This window comes from Myiozetetes cayanensis, unplaced genomic scaffold (genome assembly GCF_022539395.1).
Source record: "Myiozetetes cayanensis isolate MyiCay16 unplaced genomic scaffold, myiCay2020 scf56, whole genome shotgun sequence".
In the NCBI taxonomy this organism is placed as follows: Eukaryota; Metazoa; Chordata; class Aves; order Passeriformes; family Tyrannidae; genus Myiozetetes; species Myiozetetes cayanensis.
The window spans coordinates 246,015-265,930 of record NW_026087809.1 but is presented as its reverse complement, the minus strand read 5'-3'; the positions used below and the strand labels follow the sequence as shown (position 1 = coordinate 265,930).

The window sequence follows — 19,916 nt, the reverse complement described above, 5'->3', positions numbered from 1 at the left end:
CAACTCTGTACTAGTGTTCCGGAGGAGAAATGGGAGGAGGAGAATTGGCAGGAAGCAGAAGGGACCAAGTTTTGCCACAGTTTCTTTGGGGACCATCCACATGGCTTTGGCGACCGAAGCAAGATGGCACACTTCCAGGCCAGGCAGGGACAGCTTTCGGCCATGGTTGAGACCCCAGAAACAACTTTTACCTGTGGCAACACCCCCCCCCCCCAACTCCCTCTTCTGGGAGGGCAGGGTGGCCCCCTTCAAATGACGTAATGGTATGAATATTCATTGTTATAATTCTCTTCCCTGGCTTGTAACCATAACATTATCTACCCCTTATTCTATACCATTCACGTCATGCCCGGATTTACACCTTTCAACTATATACATACATATATACACACATTCCCATTATATACATATATATATACACATATATATAAACATTTACGTATAATGTTACAGACAGTTTTACCCAAAAATCAGATCCCCTTGAGGTATACACCATGTTTCCCCATCTTTCTGCATTACCCACCAAAGTGCAACCTGATCCTTGAGTAAAAATTCCACAGATGGGTTTGCCTTTGCTTGAGGCAGGACTAATCCAACTGTTTTCCCTAACATACCTCTCAGGTGCACTATGGGGACTTCATCTACAGTGTGAAGGTGCTCTGATTGGGCAGGGCCAGCTCGACTGACAGAGTCTCTAGTGTTGACTAACCAGGTGGCCTTCTCTAAGTGCTGATCCAAATGTTTGAAGGTCCCCTCCACCCAATACCTTCAAAGTGGTTTTCAACAGTCCATTACACTGTTCAATCTTCCCAGTGGCTAGTGCATGATAGGGAATAGGATATACCTTCTCAATACAATGGTCTTTAGCCCAGGTGGTAACTAGGTTATTCTTGAAATGAGTCCCATTGTCTGACTCAATTCGCTCTGGGGTTTCACGTTGCCACAAGACTTGCTTTTCAAGGCCCAGTAAAAGGGTCAAATGCACACAGGTACCCCCAAAATACCAGGCAGGTGAGAACACTCAATGTATCGGCACAAAGCAGCATCAGGCCTAAGGAAAGACACACCCCCTGTTCTTCTCAGGGCTTTTGTAATCCCTGGTCCCCCCTGTTGTGGGGCTTTCAGATATGACTGCAAGAATTTATTTTCTCTCATACCTGGGAGTCAGCTCTTCTGGAATGCAAGAGGAGAAAACATCTAAAACTGTCTCTGGAAAAGATGCCTTTTTCCAAGCAGGAAAGCTTCCATTAGCAAAAAACCCTAATCTCCTTGTAGTCAAATCTTCTGGAAGGGTCTTCTACACTTACACCAGGATGGCATTCTGGGCAGTTGGCATGAGGCACAGAGTGTGTCTCCAGCCATCCAGTGGTTGCTTCCACTATGGTAAGCACATAGCATTTACCTTGGCAGTGTGATGTAATCAATCTGCCAGGCCTCTCTATATCTGCATTTCAACGACCGTCCACCATACCACAGAGGCTTTATCCACTTGGCCTGTTTGATTGCAGTGCATGTTTCACAGTTTTGGATGATCTGTGTCCATAGTTAAATCCACTCCTTGGTCTTGTGTTCATCTGTAGGTGGCATATCTTCCCTGATGACCAGAGGCATCATGGGCTCATTGAGGTAGGAACACCTCTCCCTTGTGGTGCCAGTCTAGATCTACCAGCAACACTTTGACTTGGGCAGCTCGATCTGCCTGTTTGTTGTTATGATGTTCTTTTGTTAGCTCAACTCTTAGGCACACGTACGTCTACATGGCAGACTCTCACAATCAGATGCAGTGATGTCTTGACACATTTCAGAAGCCCAGATGGGTTTCCCTTTGAGTTGCCAATTGGCCTTCTTCCATCTGTCTAGCCATCCCCACAGAGCATTGGCTACCATCCATGAGTCAGTGTAGAGGTCAAGTCTTGGCCACTTCTCTCATTCAGCAATGTCCAAGGCCAGTTGGGTGGCTCTGAGATCTGCAAATTGACTTGATCCACCTTGTCCTTCAATGGCTTATGCAACTTGTCGTGTGGGGCTCCATACAGCTGCTTTCCATTTTAGGTTCATCCCTACAATGTGACAGGAACCCTCAATGAAAAGAGCATAGTGTGTTTCTTCTTTGGTAGTTGATTGTATAGTGGAGCTTCCTCAGCAGGTGCCAACTGCTCTTCTTCCTCTTCATCTGCTAGACCAAAGTTCTCACCTTCAGGCCAGTTCTTGATTATCTCTAAAATCCCAGGGCAATTAGGGTCTCCTATACAGGTTCTCTGTGTGATCAGGGCAATCCACTTGCTCCATGTAACATCAGTGGCATGATACATGAAGGGAAATTTTCCTTTGAACATCCACCCCAGCACTGGTAGTCAGGGTGCCAGTAGAAGCTGTGTTTTCATGCCAATCACTTCTGAGGCAGCTTGAACCCCTTCCTCTGCTGCTAGAATCTCCCTCTCTGTTGGGGTGTAGTTGGTCTCAGACCCTCTATAGCCTCAGCTCCAAAATCCAAGTGGTTGACCTCAAGTCTCACCAAGTACCTTCTACCAGAGGCTCCAGGAAGGACCATTCTCCCCGGCTGTGAAGTAGAGCACATTCTTCACCTCCTGTCCTGTTCTGACTGGCCCAAGGGTTACCATGTGAACAATCTCCTATTTAATCTGTTCGAAGGCTTGTTGTTGTTCGGGGCCCCAGTGGAAATAATTCTTCTTACGTGTTTGTAGTGGGTTTCTGTGGCTGGGTTTTGGTGGTGGAGGGGGGCCACAGGAGTGGCTTCTGTTAGAAGCTGCTAGAAGCTTCCCCTATCCTGTGGAGCCAATGCCAACCAGCTCCGGGATGGACTTCCTGCTGCTGGCCAAGGCCAAACCAATTAAGAGTAATAGTGACGCCTCTGTGATAACATATTTAAGAACAGAAGGTTGTTGCGCAGAAGGATTCCAGCCAGGGAACAGTGGAGTGAGAATATGGGAACAAGAACAGACACCAAGGTCGGTGCAGAAGGAGTGGAAGGAGTGCTCCAGGCACCAGAACTGAGGCCCCTGCAGCCCGTGGTGAAGACCACAGTGAAGCAGGCTGTCCCCCTGCAGCCCATGGAGGACTATCGGGTTGCAGAGACCCACCTGCAGCCCATGGAGGAGCCCATGCTAGAACAGGTGGATGCATGAAGGAGGCTGTGACCCCGTGGGAGGCCCAAGATGGAACAGGGTCCTGACGGAGACCTACAGCCTATGGAGAGGGAAGCCCACTCTGGATCAGGTTTTTCTTGGGTAGGACTTGTGGTCCCTGTGGGGGAACCACGCCAGTACAGCTCATTTGTGCAGGACTGCACCCCATGGAGGAGTGACCCACGTGACAGTAGTTTGGGAAGAACTGCTGCCCGAGGGATGGACTCACACCAGAGAGGTCCATCAAGGACTGTCTCCCGTGGGAGGGACCCCACAGGAGCAGGGGAAGGACTCCTCTCTCTGAGCAGCGTCAGAAACAATAACTGACCATACCCCCCATTCCTTGTGCCCCTGCACTGTTGGGGGGGAGGAGGGAGAACATGAAAGGAAGGAGGGATGGGGGGAAGGTGTTTTTTAAGACTGTTTTATTTCTCACTCTTTGGCTCTTATCCTGTTAGTAATAAATTTAAGTACTATCCTCACTTTGAGTCTGTTTTGCCTGTGAAGGTAATCAGTAACTGACCTCTCCCAGCTGTTATCTCAACTCATGAATCCTTAGCTGTTTTGCTTTTTTTGTCTCTCCTCTGTCCCATTGCAGAGGGACAGTGAGAGAGCAGCTTTAGTGGGTACTTGGTATCTGGCCAGGGTCAACCCACAAGGTAGAGAGGACTTACAATCTATCTGTACTCAGGGATATGCATCCTTCCAGAAGCCTATGGAGCCTAGGGAAGCTCGCGTTTCCTTCTTGCTGGTTGGTGGAGACATTGCTGTTATCTTGCTAATCACTTCCATTGGGATCTGACAGCGTCTATCCTGCCACTTCATTCCCAGGAACTGGATTTCCCAGGCAGGTCCCCTGACCTCACTCCTTTTGATGGCAAACGTGGTTTTCAGGAGAATCTGGACAATCTCTTCTTTCTTAAAAACTTCTTCTGCCATATTCCCCCATACAATGTCATCAATGTACTGAAAGTGTTCTGGAGCCTCACTCTTCTCTGGTGCAGCCTGAATCAGTCCCTGACTGACAGATGGTGGGACTGTGTTTCCACCCCTAGGGCAGTTGGTTCCAGGTGTACTGCACGCCCCTTCAGGTGAAAGCAAACTGTGGCCTGCACTCTGCTGCCAAAGGAATGGAGAAAAACGCATTGGCAATGTCAATAGTGGAACCACTTTGCTGCCTTGGACTCCAGTTCATACTGAAGCTCCAGCATGTTTGGCACAGCGGCACTCAATGATGGGGTACCTTCATTCAAAGTACAATAGTTCTCTGTCAATCTTCATTCTCCACTGGACTTACACACTGGCCATATAGGAATATTAAAGGGTGAGCAAATCTTGCTGACCAGTCACTGGCTCTCCAGCTCACAAATCATCTTATGGATGGGGATCATGGAGTCTCGGTTAGTGCGGTATTGCCCACGATGCACTGTTGCAGTGGTGATTGGCACCTACTGTTCTTCAACCCTTAGTAGTCCCACAGCAGAAGGGTCTCCTGAGAGACTAGGCAACATGTTCAACATTTTAATCCCTTCTGTCTCTACAGCAGCTATCCCAAAAGCCCAACGACCCTTTTGGGTCTTTGAAATACCCATTCTTGAGATAATTGATACCAAGGATACACAGGGCCTCTGGACCAATCACAATGGGATGTCGTTGCCACTCCTGCCCAGTCACTCACTTCAGCTTCCAACACGGTCAACTGTTGGGACCCCCCTGTCACCCCATAAATGGAAATAGATTCTGCCCTCTCATGTCCTGACAGCATCAGAGTGCATTGTGCACCAGTGTCAACCAAGGCCTTACATTCTTGTGGGTCTGATGAACCAGGCCACAGGATCTGCACAGTACAATAGACACATCCCGTGGCTCTACCTGGCTAGAGGCAGGGCCCCTCTAGTGTTGGTTTTGGTAGTCATTGCTTCTTCCCTGTGCATACATCCTGGAGGTCACTTCCAGAGGATTGGACATGTCATCATCCCTTCTGTTCTCTCTAGGTACTTGCCCATGGGAGACTGGAGCTACATCCATCCTCAATGAATATCATCTAGTAGTCACTTTTTCCTTTAGTTCCCGTATCCATGCTGCTAGAACAGAGGTGGGTTTTCCATCCACCTCCTCATGTCTTCCCCATGTTTGTGTAGGAAGAACCACAGGTTGCCTTGTGGGGTGTACCCCCTCTCCCTAGCCAGGGAACACCTGCTTCTAATAGCAGGGACTCTAGTTTGCACTGGCAAGACATGGATGATGTTCTCTTTACACTCCTGAGTTTTTGATTGCCATCTCTAACTTCCTCTGCTAGAGTCCTGAGATCTACAGCCAGTTTCTCTATGGAAGAGATGTGGGCCTGTAACAGGAAGTGGACAATCTCATCATATGTCGGGAGTTTATTCATTATAGCACCCACTGTCTCTTGGTTCTCCTTCCAGTGCATTGTCACTAAGAAGTTGGAATATATTGATGGCCCTTGGTGTGCGAGTTTCAACCACATCTGTGATATGCACTTGACCTTGTCTGGGTCATTATTGGGTTGCCTGTCCCTTGCAAAAAGTACCTCTAGCAACACCAGTTCTCTCAGCTGAGGGATTCCTTGTTCCATGGTTCTCCAGGGGCCATGATGCACCTGGAGGTCATGCCTGTAAGCATATCTATCCCTCATACTTGTTAAAAGTCGCATCCAGAGGTTGAGGGGTTCTGATTTCCTCATGAACCCCTGATCAATGCCCACATCCTGGGACAGGGATCCTAAAAACCTCACTTCAGCACCATCCAGGAGTGTACCTTTGCCCGCAAGATCCCAGACTCAGATCAACCAGGTCAATATGGGCTCATCTATTTGTCAAGTGATGTCTTTCCTCAGATTGCATAGATTATTGAACGATAGCAATTCGGTGGTTATTTCTGGTTCTGAGTCCACCGATGGCGAGGGTCCTGCTTCCCCATTGTCATCCACCAGGCAAAGTGATTTGGTCTTGTATTTCCTCTTTTGGACAGGGGTGACTTCTACTGGCTTGTGTTGCCTTTCTGGTTTAACTACAACCTGAGTGGTCATGGTACCTGTTATTTTGTTTCCTTTCCTTTCCCCCTGAAGGTGCTGTACCATACCAAGCAGCATTTGGTAGGCAGTGGCCAGGGCCCAGCGTGTCGCAGTAAGCTGCCCCTCTCTGGAGCTGACACAGCATTTTCCTTCACATATCTTATCACTTTAACAGTGTCCTGAAATTGTTCAGGGATGAACTTCCAGACCATTGGAGGAGAGAAGTTCTCCAAAATCTGGCCCATGTCCTCCCACATTCCAAGACGCTTAAGTTTATCCACCCCTGGGGCAGGCCTCTGGACACCTTTCCTATAGATCTTAGTCCTGTCTCCAAACACAAGGTAGACCATACTGAGGAAACCTGGCAGATATAGTAACAAGATTATGCTATCCCTAGCATCCAGAGGGAATTCAACCTTTTCAAAAACTGTTGCAGCAGACCTGAAGGAGAAAGGGGTTAAAGGCTGGGAAAAATCACACCCCCCCTGTTCCCCCACCGGGGCTAGGTGCCATTATCAATAAAACCCCAGAGGTAGCAACTGAGCCCAGGGCACATAGACAATCCTGAATACACATTCCCAATGAAACTCACGGTCCTTGAGTTTGCCACATTATAAACTGAGGTCACTAAATAGAACATCAACAAAGCAATATTGGTTCTTTTTCCCAGTCTGAAAAAAACCTTTTCATAGGCCAAGATATATATAGGTTTAGGTGCCACACCGACATGAGTAGATTGAGCAGCATGCTGGCTAGGGGTTCTATACCCAATACACAAATGAGTTGTTAAAAATGGTTATTTTTTCACTTCTCTCTCTCAAGCCCCATATTGTGCACCAAATTTTGTCTTGCTTTAAAGACAAATATTGGGAGGCAGGAACTCCAAAAGGATGAACTCCCCTCTCCTTTTATAGAGGGACCAAAAAAAATGTGAGGAGGTTATAAGTGAAAAAATAACAGTTCACTAAAAGGAAATAGCAGTAACTACAAAGATACAAAGGAAACAGTTTACGCACAAAGATGGGAATTCACCACCCATGTGGATTCCCCAGGAACAAAGGGACAGAGGGTTTTTTCCCCACCAACCACCTCCTTCAGGTCTTAACTGCAGCAGTGGTACCAGTTTGAAGTCTCTTTGTTCCCTGGCTTCGGAGTGGCAGGAGGTGCAGCTGTCCTGTGCCAGGCAAGCAGCGAGCAAAGCAGAGAGGCTCCTGGCTGGCTCAGTCATACCTCAGAGCTGTCCACTTCAGCACCGCAACTCTGTACCAGTGTTCCGGAGGAGAAATGGGAGGAGGAGAATTGGCAGGAAGTAGAAGGGACCAAGTTTTGCCACAGTTTCTTTGGGGACTGTCCACACTGCTTTGTAGACTGAGGCAAGATGGCACACTTCCAGTTCCTGGTGTGGCTTTTCTGCTGTCCCGGCCTGGCAGGGACAGCTTCCAGCCATGGCTGAGACCCTGGAAACAACTTTTACCCATGGCAACCCCCTCTTTGCCCCTCCAACTCCCCTTTCTGGAAGGGCAGGGTGGCCCCCTTCAAATGACATAATGGTATGAATATTCATTGTTATAATTCTCTGCTCTGACTTGTAACAATAACAACGAGGCCATGGTTCTGAAATGCTTTCCCTGAAGTGTGTATGAAAACTATTAAAGGGAGAAAGGAGCTTTCAGATTGACTCAGGTTTTCTCATTTACTATAGTTTAAAGAGAGAGGACAGAAAACTTGCTATATTGTCTGAAAAGCTGCCTCTAAATCCAAAAAAAGGAAAACGATTTTCCCCAAAGGCTTTCTGACACAAGTGATTTCTGATTTCTTCCTATTTTGAAACCAGCATTTTACAGGTAAAATTGAGAAGGTGTTAGGGAGGGAAGGAGGAATAACAATGGCTAGCACAAACCAAATGCCCTCTAGGCTGAGACAATTTTGCCAAAAAAAAAAAAAAAAAAAAAAAAGCAGGGGAAAAGATGACACAAACTATAACATATACAAACTTTTTAAAACTATGGAACTCAAATATCCAAATACTTTAGTCCTACAATTTTCCCATCAGTAGTTTATGTTTTTTCTTCCTCCCACAAGGATGTATTGGGTTTGCATGTTCAGGTTTTGGTAGTGGAGGGCTACGGGGATGACTTATGTGAGAAACTGCTAGAAGTTTCCCCCATGTCCTATAGAGCAAATGCCAGCCGGCTCCAAGACAGACCCACTGCTTGCCAAGGCCATGGTAGCACCTCTGTGATAACATATTTAGGAAGGGAGGAAAAAACCCAAACCCTGCTGCACAAGAGCAGGTAGAGCAGAGGAGTGGGAATATGTGAGAAACAACCCTGCAGACACCAAAGGTCAGTGTAGAAGAAAGGGGGGGGAGGTGTTCCAGGCATCAGAGCAGAGATTCCCCTGCAGCCCATGGTAAAGATCATGGCGAGGCAGGCTGTCCCCCCTGCAGCCTATGGAGGTCCATGGTGCAAACCCCACACCAAAGCAGGTGGATGTGCCTGAAGGATACTGTGACCCTGTGGAGAGTCTTTGCTGGAGTAGGCTCCTGGCAGGACCTGTGAACCCTTGGAGAGAGGAACCCCCTCTGGAGCAGGTTTCCTGGCAGGACTTGTGACCCTGTGGGGGACCCCCACTGGAGCAGTCTGTTCCTGAAGGACTGCAGCCTATGGGAAGGACCCACATTGGAGAAGTTTCTGGAGAACTGTCTCCCATGGGAGGGAACCCATACTGGAACAGGGGAAGAGTGTGAGGAGTCCTCCTCCTGCAGTGGCAGAGACAACATGATGAACTGACTGCAACCCCATTCCCCATTCCCCTGCACAGTTAGGGGGCAGGAGGTAGAGAAAATAGGGGCTTGTTGTGGTTTAACCCCAGCCAGCAACCAAGCCCCACACTGCCATTCGCTCACTCCCCCACCAGTGGGATCTGAGAGAGAATTACAATAGTAAAAAGTTAGAAAACTTGTCAGTTGAGATAAAGACAGTTTAATAGGGAAAGCAAAAGCTGCACATGTAAGCAAAGCAAAACAAGGAATTAATTCACTGCTTCCCATGGACAGGCAAATCTTCAACCATCTCCAGGAGATCAGGGCCCCATAACGTGTAATGGTTACTTGGGAAGACAAACGCCATAACTCTGAACGTCCCTCCCCTTCCTCCTTCCCCCAGCTTTATACATTGGGCATGATGTCATATGGTATGGAATATCTCTGTGGTCAGTTGGGGTCAGCTGTCCCAGCTGTGTCTTCCCCCAACCTCCCATGCCACCCCCAGTCTCCTCGCCAGCATGGCAGTACAAAAACCAGAAAAGACCTTGGTTCTGTGCAAGCACTGCTCAGCAACAACAAAAACATTTTTACATTATCAGCACTGTTTCCAGCATGAATCCGAAACACAGCCCCATACCAGCCACTGGGAAGAAAATTAACTCTACCCCAACCAAAACTAGCACAGGAGTGAAGTTGAGCCTAGGAAGAAGGAAATTGGTTTAGATTTGGTTTTATTTCTCATTATCCTCCTCTGATTTGATTGGTAATATATTAATTTAATTTCCCCAGGCTGAGTCTGTTTTGCTCGTGACAGTAATTGCTGAGTGATCTCCCAGTCTTTATCTCAACCCATGAGCCTTTTGTTATATTTCCTCTCCTCTGCCCAGTTAATAAGGGGGAGTGATAGAGTAGCTTTGGTAGACAACTTGGCATCCACCCAAGGTCCAATCACAACAAAGAAATACAGCAAAACTTAAAACCTGAAATTCCATCAACACAGTCTTATGTCTAGTACAACAGTAACACGTACTAGATGTTCCATCTCTAAGACCTCAACTACATCTCTAAGTTAAAATGCTCAGAAACAATTTTGCTAAATCAGGCACTAAAGTAAGTTCACGCCTATCACTACATAAAGTATGAATTTAGTCTGAAGCATAGTCACCTGAGATGATGTTAAACATCCTTGGGTTCAGGATAGCAGGACAAATCAGTCGAAGAAAAACAAAGCCACTGAAATGGAAAAAAAAAAGTATTTTTTTCAATAATGAAGCTATCATAGAATTAATGTAAAATTATGTAGTCTTTAGGCATTTAAGTCAGTGTGGAAATCTTTGTGAGATAGATGACAACCAGCCTGTGCTCCATGTGTTTGTTAATTAAGAATGTCTTGTTATGATTTCAACTATGATAAAAAACAAAATAAAACCAGGTATATTGAAGGTGAACTTCTGAAACCATCTGGGAAAAGCTTAACTGTAAAGCCATACAGTCTGGAGTCTAAGACCACACTGGCTTCAAAAAGGAAGAGCACTTTATTTACTGCCTTCTACAAGTGTTCCACTGTCTACTACCACAAGTAATTCATCCTGCAGCCACTCACTTCTCCAAGCCAACATAAGGAGAGCAAGAGTGCACAATCACAATGGAACCTCTCTTTTGGCATCAACATGGCCTTAGTTCATCTTGAACCAATCCATATCCTGATAACAGTACTTTAATATCCTAGAAGAATAATACTGGATCAGCTACTTTCTTCACAGAAGTAATTGCTGCCACACGGACAATCTAGAAAGCTAGGGAAAAGTGCTCAGTTTGACTGCAGAAATAGGAACTTATTAAACAAACCTAAATTGGCCTTCAGTTTAGCATGAGAAAAATCTAACTTTCTGTTGACAGCTGAAGTAAAAAAAATATCCATTTCAGGTAAACCATAATTCTGGAAGACTGCTATAAAATGAAGTGACATATGGACCAACTAAAGCAATCTAACTCATTTTGTTCAGTGCATGGACACTACCAGCAGACTGGTTTTTCACTACAGCAATACCAAAGTCTGACCTCTTGCAAAAGAATAGAAGTGGACCTTGCACTACCTTCCTTGTAAAGCATACGGTGATGACATTGTCCATTATTAATTGGAAGTGACACATGTAGCAGTGAGGTTAACACACCTTTCACGTGTCCAACACACTTGAATTCCAATATATACTGTTATAGAAGTTTCCTATCTCTCCAAGAACCATGGATTATGGGTTGACAAAACACTCCTGGCACAGTGTGAAACAAAAATATTTTCTATGAGATAAAGCTATGAGGAAGTAAATAATTTTGAAGTCATGGCATGTACATTAATTTCTCTTGTAGATGGCCTGAAGACAACTAGGGTATGAACCTACGATAGACCTTGCAGACACAGAACATTTGGTGCTTCTTACACTGGTCAAGCTGTCTAAATTAAGAATGAGTCAATACCTATGTATGGTCTTTTACAAAGAAACAGAAATGAATTATATAGAAGGGAAGCTACCCAGGCACTTAAAACTATCCATCTGTCTTTGAATATGTAATTATTCTTGGATCAAAGCCAGTGCAATAAAAGATAATATTCTTCACTGGAGGTTGAAAAAAACCCCACAAAACTGTACTCTAGAGACAAATCACAAGTATCCACTTATGAAGAGAGAAAGGGACCCAGTATTTATAGCATCCAGCAGAGACCCCAGAAAAATTCTGAATGTCAGCTGTATCACTTAAGGAAAGCCACATGGTGCTCTCTGGAGATGGGAAGAAACAGGAAGAGACATGGTATTTGCTTCTAAGTTCTATATGCTTGCAATAGACTAGCTCCAGCACCTCTGATAAGAGCAGCCTCAATTTTAAGGCAAAACCCCTGCAGAACACTGTTGGCTGGCATTTTATTGAAGATTTTTCTTCATTAAAATCTTGAGTCACTACTGTTACGAACACTAAATGACAGGGAAATAAGCATGGAAGGTACTGTACTAATTACACTAACATTAATTGAAACTCTGGGGAAGAAGGGCTCCCATGTCTTTATTTCTGTCTGCAGTCAAAGTGATAAACAAGAGCCAATGACAAATCATCTGGAAGACACTGTTCAATGGGAGATTAACCTCAGCAAATCATATCAGTGCCAGATATTGGTCTACTAGAAAGCTAGGCTTGTAAAAAAAAGGGAACGCAAATGTAGAAGATATGTGGCTTTGATACCCTTAAACCCTCAGTATCATTTAGAACAACAGTGTCAAGACCTCATTTTTGTCATATTTTTTTGACCTGCACTGGTAACTGATAGTGTTAAAGGAAGAACTATTTATTCAATTGTTTTATGAATGCAGACTGGAGTTTTCGTACTCAGTGCCAGTTCAAAGGAGACACGTTCAGTAGCCTGCAACATTTTTATGGAGGCTCTGGAATGCTTCAACATGATTGAGCTAGAGCAAAGAAATAAAACAAAACTGGGACAGTGTACATATTTTCAGAAATGAACACTGATTCCAAGTAATCAGCACTGAGAGCCTTCACAGATGCAGAAAACTATATATTCCAATACAGACAGTACCTCAGTGAAATCTAATGACAGTCCAATCACCTTTCTGAGAAGGTATTAGTTTCCTTAACATGTTATGTCTGCATTTTAAAGGACATTCATCTTAGCATGTGTAAGATTTTTTCCAATAATTAACACACACTACATAGGAGTCCCTAAAGGAAAAAATTGATAAGCACACTGAAGTATGACAGTAATAAGACCTTAAAATGTTATTTTCAGCATAGAATAAACTAACAAGTAACTTACCTAACAACTCTTGTTCTCATTGTGGTATTAGTTGGCCACTTGTTTTGAACAGACTTCTGCAAGCATCCATAAATATATCTCAGTGTCCTGTAAAAATAATACTAATTAATAATTTAATCTAAAAATTTTTATGAATAAAAATAGCCGGTCAGAAAGCATCTAGTCCAACCTCCTTCAATTCATGTAAATTAAGTCAAAATCTACTATAACAGTCCATTTACAAATGGTAAAGGAAGTCCTCGACTAATGCACTACTCTATTTGTGCAGGTAAAATTCTGATTATTCATGTGTGCATTAAATATTCTATAATAATTTTGTTCCTATTTCTTCTACAACATTTCCTTTTTCGAAAAAAAATTAAAATCCCCGATGGTTTGGTGGATTCTTTCCTTGTTTGTTTGGGTTTTTCCCCACACACTTTTTAATAATAATTTGTGTATCCATGACTAGAGGTCAGGTTCTTAAAAATAGTTAAGCAATAGTCCTCTTCTATCAAAAAAATAGGAGCACTCTGGTGTATTTCAGAAAATGTTGAGATCCACCATGTACTTAACAGAAAAAAGCTTTTAATACTAACCTTGCTAACACTGACACAAAAGAACCTTCTGTGCTGTTCTGCCATTCTGTGGTGGGTTGACCATGGCCAGCAGCTAAGCCCCCACCCAGTCACTTGCTCACTTCCCCTCCGCAGGATAGGAAAGAGAATCACAAAATCATAGAATCATTTAGGTTGGGAAAAAGTTCTAAGATCAACCAGTAATCTAACACTGCCAACTCCACCATTAAACCACATCCTTAAGTGCCACATCTACACGTCTTTAAATACCTTTAGGGTTGGTGACTCAACCACTGCCCTGGGCAGCCTGTTCCAATGATAAACTACCCATTCAGTGAAGAAATTTTCCCTAATATCCAATCTAAACCTTCTGTGGCCCAACTTGAGGCCATCTCATTACTGGCTACTCGAGAAGAGAGCAACACCCACCTTGCCACAACCTTCTTTCAGGGACTTGTAGAGAGCAATAAGGTCTCCCCTAAGCCTTTTTTTCTCCAGGCTAAACAACTCCAGCTCCCTCAGCTGGTCCTCATAGGACTTATTCTCCAGCCTCTTCCCCAGCTCTGTTGCATTTCTTTGGACACACTCCAGCACCTCAATGTCTTTCTTGTAGTGATGGGCCCAAAATTGAACACAGTATTCGAGGTGCAGCCTCATCAGTGCTAAGTACAGGGGGACAATCACTTCCTTAGTCCTGCTGGCCACACTATTTCTGATACAAGCCAGGATGCCACTGGCCTTCTTGGCCACCTGGACACACTGCTGGCTCATATTCAATCAGTTGTCAACCAGAACCCCCAGGTCCTTTTCCACTGGGCCACCTTCCAACCACTCTTCCCTAAGCCTGTAGCACTGCATGGGGATGTTGGGACCCAAGTGCAGGACTTGGCACTTCACCTTGTTGAACCTCATACAATTGGCCTCGGCCCATCAATCCTGCCTGTCCAGATACCTCTGTAGAGCCTTCCTACCCTCCAGCAGATCATCACTCCCACCTAACTTGGTTTCATCTTCAAAATTACATAAGGGTAAAACCAAGAAAAACTCATGGGCTGACATAAAGACGGTTTAATAGGTAAAGCAAAAGCTGTGCATACAAGCAAAGCCCAGATGCCCTGTGAGGCCTAATCAGCTGACCATGGGGTGGAGCTGAGGTCAGTTCCAAGAGATTTAAACTGCTCCAGGGAACGCAAGTGACCCGGAGCACAGTGAACAGGAGTGCGCAAACAGGGGCATGGCACATCAGTGAGAGTGTGGCACGGCAGTTTGCGCGGCAGTTTGCGCAGGCAGGGCGAGCAGGAAGGGCACAGCCACCCTCCTAGCTTTCTCTGGTGGGTTGTGAGGTAGGTTTATGGCTGTCCATATTTTTTTTTTTTCTGCAACTAAACTCAACCCAGCAATGGTTTCCAAACAAGTGAAAGCTGTTGCTGCTCTCAGGGGGAGTGTGCTAACCCAGACAGAACCCCCCAAGAAGGACGCAGCTGTTCAGGTCACTGGCTCCACAGAGTGTCTGAGTGTGGTGTTAGTACCAGAGGACAGTGCGAGAGATGCCTGCATGCGATGCGAGCAGGTGAATGATTTGCTATACCTGGTGGCAGAGCTTAAGGAAGAATTGGAGAGGCTAAGGGAGAGTGAAAGGGAAATAGACTGGTGGAGTCATACCCTTTCAACCCCAAAGGAAGCCCAGCAGGAGATGGTGAAGCCCTGCCCCTCCTGCCATCAGGCAGATGGAGCAAACCAAGCAGATGGGGGAAAATGGAAACAGGTCCCTGATCAAAGAGGTAAAAGAATCCCCTCCTGACCCCCCCATCACCTCCCACGGTGCCCTTAAAGAACAGATATGAGGCCCTGGACACAGAGAGTCAGAGAGAGGGCAGTCAAGAAGAGGATCTGTCTGGAAGGTCTTCCAGTTGCACCCTATCTACTAGATGGATTACAACCACAGCTATAAAGAAAAAAGAAGGGTAGTTGTAGTAGGTGACTCCCATCTGAGGGGAACTGAAGGCCCTATATGCCAACCGGACCCATCCCACAGGGAGGTCTGCTGCCTTCCTGGGGCCCAGGTGATGAATATTAGTAGGAGACTCCCTGAGCTAATCAGGCCCTCTGATTATTATCCACTGCTGGTGGTCCAGGCTGGCAGTGATGACATTAATGAAAGAGGTCTCAGGCTAATTAAAAAGAACTTCAAGGCACTAGATCAACTAGTTAATGGGACAGGGGCACAGGTGGTGTTCGATTCAGTTCCTGCAGTAGCAGGGATGAATGAGAGGAGTAGGAAGACCCATCTTATCAATAGGTGGCTTAAGGACTGGTGCCGCCAGCAGAATTTTGCTTTTTTTCAACCATAGGGCAAATTCTATGGTACCTAGCCTGATAGAGTCAGATGGGCTTCATCTATCTAGCAATGGTGAAAGGAATCCAGCCTATGAGTTGTCGAGGATGATCAAGAGGGCTTTAAACTAGGTTTGAAGGGGGAAGGGGTTGAAACCAGGCTCTCCAGAGATGAGACTAAGGGTGCAAAACCTGAATTAGAAGTGATATCAGCAGCCCAGCTGAAGTGCATGTACACCAATGCACACAGTATGGGTAACAAACAGGAGGAGCTGGAAGCCATCGTGCAGCAGGAAAGCTATGATGTAGGCACCATCACGAAAACATAGTGGGATGACTCACATGACTAGAGTGCTGCCATGGGTGGCTACAAGCTCTTCAGAAGGGACAGGCAAGGTAGGAGAGGTGGGGGGTGGCTCTATATGTTAGGGAGTCTCTTGACTCTGTAGAACTTGAAGTCAGTAACAATAAGGTTGAGTGCCTGTGGATCAGAATCAAGGGGAGGCCAACAAGGCTGACATCCTGGTGGGAGTCTGTTATAGACCACCCAATCAGGATGATGAGGGTGATGAATTATCCTACAAGCAGCTGGCAGATGTCTCAAAATTACCAGCCCTTGTTCTTGCGGGCGACTTTAACCTGCCGGATATCTGCTGGGAACTCAACACAGCAGAGAAGTGGCAGTCTCGGAGATTCCTAGAGTGTATAGAGGATAATTTCCTGCTCCAGCTGGTAAATGAACCTATCAGATGTGGGGCCCTGCTAGACCTTCTGTTCACAAAGAGAGAGGGGCTGGTGGGAGATGTGGTGGTCGGAGGCCGTCTGGGGCACAGTGACCATGAAATAATAGTTTTCAATACTCAGGGATGCAAAGAGGGCCATCAATAAAACTTCTACCCTGGACTTCTGCAGGGCAGATTTCGACCTACTCAGAAGACTGGTTCAGAGGGTACCTTGGGAAACAGCCTTTGAAAACAAAGGGGTCCAGGAGAAATGGACATGCTTCAAGAAACAAGTCTTGAATGCACAGGAGCAGGCTGTCCCAGTGTGTCGAAAGGCAAGCCAGCAGGGAAGACAGCTGGCCTGGATGAACAGGGAAATTTTAAAGGGAATTAGGGTAAAAAAGAGAGCCTAACGATTATGGAAAAAAGGTTGGCTACTCATGAAGAGTTTAGGAATATATTGTCGTGGTTTTGCCCACCAGAGAGCCCCTGGGGCTGAGGATGGTTTTGTCCAAGTGGATTTCTGGAGAAAAGGCCAATCAAAAGTTTTAGTAACGCCTTTGCCAATTACATATTTAAGAAAATGGAAGAGAAGGCTGTGGCGCAATTGAAATTAGTAACCATGTAGGAGAGGCGGCAGGCCCCAGGTGGGGGCCAGGCCTCCCTACTCCTCCGGCCCTGGGCCGGGGGCAGGTGTAGCACTGAAGCCCCCATTCTCTCCTATAACGGAGTAGAGAAAAAAACTTTAGAGAAGAACTGACTGCTTGGACAAGAATGCTGCAGTAGAAATTCCGGCAGAGAGATAACAAAGTGTTCAAGGCCAAAGCTGGCAGCCGGAGGAGAGAGAAGTTCGAAGGGGGGGCTATTTCTCCCCCCCTTTCACTCTCTCCCTTCAGCAGGGAAAAGACTGAAAAATAAATCCCTACTACCTTTGGAAGATTGTTGGGGTGAGGAGACCCCCATGCTGCTCGTGGAAGAGCCTACACTGGAGTAAGTTGATGCATAAAGAAACTGAGACTTTATGGGAGACCTGAAGTGAAGCAGAGTCCTATTGAAGATTTGTGACCCTAGAAGGGACGAGGTTTACGCCGGAACAGACGGTTCGGGTAAGCTTGGGATCCAAGCAAGGGATCCATGTTGCTGCTGGAAATTTGTGACCCTGAGTTGAGATCTGAGTGAAGGATCCATGCTGGTGCAGCTAAATTTGTGACCCTGAAAGACAACAGAGAATGGAAGACCTGTTGTCTGAGAGATGGATTCACGTCGGAGAAGTCTATTAAGGACTGTTCTCCCGTGGGAAGGGAACCCCACAGGGAACAGGGGTGGACTCAAAAGCCATTATCCCCTGTGACTGTGGTGAAGATCCATGGTAGGCAAGTGTCCTCTTGCAGTCCATGGAAGACCCTACAGGGCCTGGGTAACCCCCCAGCCTCTGGTCTTAGCCCAGGAGGGGGGTAGGCCCAGCCCTGGAGGCCGACATAGAAAAGAGAGAGAAAGAAAAAGAGTTCCAACTGCGACGAAAAGGAGTTGTCGTCCTGAGATAACAGAAGAAGAGCTTTAGAGTGCTGCAGAGTTATTGAAAAGATTTGAAACTCCGAGAATGGAGAATGAGACTGCTTCTCCTCCTTGGACTGATAAAAGGGGGGAGAGGTATTTCTGTAAATACATAGTATTTAAGTAGAATTGTTGTAGATATAGTTCTTTAGTAGTTTTTATTTTGCTAGTAATAAATGTTCATATTATTTTCCCCAATCAGCTCTCTTTTGTCTGCATAAACCTTCTCTCAACTAATAGTAATTGTGTGGGGGGTGAGAAAAATTGACCAAGAGCAAAACCACGACATATATTTAAGTCATGTAGAAAGAAAATTCGAGAGGCAAAGGCACAATTTGAAGTCAATCTAGCCAATTCTGTTAAGGATAACAAGAAATGCTTCTACAAACACATCAATAGCAAAAGGAGGGGCAAGGAAAACCTCCTTTCTTTGTTGGACATGGGGGGGAACATAGTCACCAAAGATGAGAAAAAGGTTGAGGTATTTAACACCTTCTTTACCTCAGTCTTCAACAGTAAGACAGGTTGTCCTGAGGACAACTGGCTTCTGGAACTGGTAGACAGAGACAGGAAGCTGAATAGCCCCCCTGTAGTCCAGGAGGAAACAGAGACCTGCTGAGCCACTTGGATCCTCACAAGTCCATGGGACCAGATGGGATCCACCCAAGGGTGATGAGGGAGCCGGTGGAAGACCTTGCCAAGCTGCTCTCCATCATTTACCAGCAGTCCTGGCTCATTGGGGAGGTCCCAGATGACAGGAAGTTGGCAAATGTCACACCGATCCACAAAAAGGGCTGCAAGGAGGACCTGGGAAACTCCAGGCCTGTCAACCTGACCTCAGTGCCCGGCAAGGTTATGGAGCAGATCATCCTAGGTGCAATCACCCAGCACCTACAGGATGGACAAGGGATCAGAGCCAGGTAGCACGGATTTAGGAGGGGTGAGTCCTATGTGACCAATGTGATCCCCTTTTATGATCAGGTGACCTGCCTGGTGGATGAGGGGAAGGCTGTGGATGTGGTCTATCTGGACTTCAGCAAAGCCTTTGACACCATCTCCCATAGCATACTCCTGAAAAAGCTGGCAGCCCACAGGTGCACTCTCTGCTGGGTTAAGACCTGGCTGGATGGCTGGGCCCAGAGAGTGGTGGTGAACAGGGCTGCATCCAGTTGGTGGCCAGTCACTAGTGGTGTCCCCCAGGGATCAGTGTTGGGCCCAGTTCTATTTAATATCTTTATTGATGATCTGGATGAGGGAATTGAGTATACCATTAGCAAATTTGCAGATGACACCAAGTTGGGGGGACATATTGATCTGCTGGAAAGCGGGAGGGCTCTTCAGAGGGACCTGGACAAGCTAGAGAGATGGGCTGATTCCAACGGGATGAGGTTCAACAAGGCCAAGTGCTGCATCCTCCACTTTGGCCACAAGAACCCCCTGCAGCACTACAGACTAGGGACAGAGTGGTTGGAGAGCAGCCAGGCAGAAAGGGACCTTGGAGTTTGAATTGACAGGAAGCTGAACATGAGCCAACAGTGTGCCCAGGTGGCCAAGAAGGCCAATGGCATCCTGGTCTGGATGAGGAATAGTGTGGCCAGCAGGACGAGGGAAGTGATTTTTCCCCTGTACTCAGTGTTGGTGAGGCCACACCTGGAGTACTGTGTCCAGCTCTGGGCCCCTCAGTTTAGGAATGATATTGAGGTGCTGGAGCAGGTCCATAGAAGAGCAACCAGGTTGGTGAAGGGACTTGAGCACAAGTCCTATGAGGAGAGGCTGAGAGAGTTGGGGTTGTTTAGCCTGGAGAAGAGGAGGTTCAGGGGAGAAACCTCATCACTCTCTAAAACTGCCTGAAAGAAGGTTGTAGCCAGGTGGATGTTGGTCTCTTCTTGCAGGCAACCAGCAGCAGGACAAGAGGGCATGGTCTTAAGCTGTACCAGGGTAGGTTTAGGTTGAATATTAGGAAAAAATTTTTTACAGAG

General features: G+C 46.2%; 1 protein-coding gene across 4 annotated transcripts in view; it reads right to left on the bottom strand.

The window, feature by feature from the left end:
- LOC126650134 (ras GTPase-activating protein 1-like) overlaps positions 1-19,916 on the bottom strand; it is a 140,600-nt gene that overhangs the window by 56,539 nt on the left and 64,145 nt on the right. For all 4 annotated transcript variants that reach the window (XM_050334601.1, XM_050334600.1, XM_050334603.1 and 1 more), the window contains 2 exons: positions 12,771-12,857; positions 10,113-10,180 (listed from right to left, as the gene is read on the bottom strand). In XM_050334601.1, coding sequence (XP_050190558.1) covers positions 10,113-10,180; positions 12,771-12,857 — 155 coding nt within the window. The remainder of the gene's footprint in view (positions 1-10,112; positions 10,181-12,770; positions 12,858-19,916) is intronic.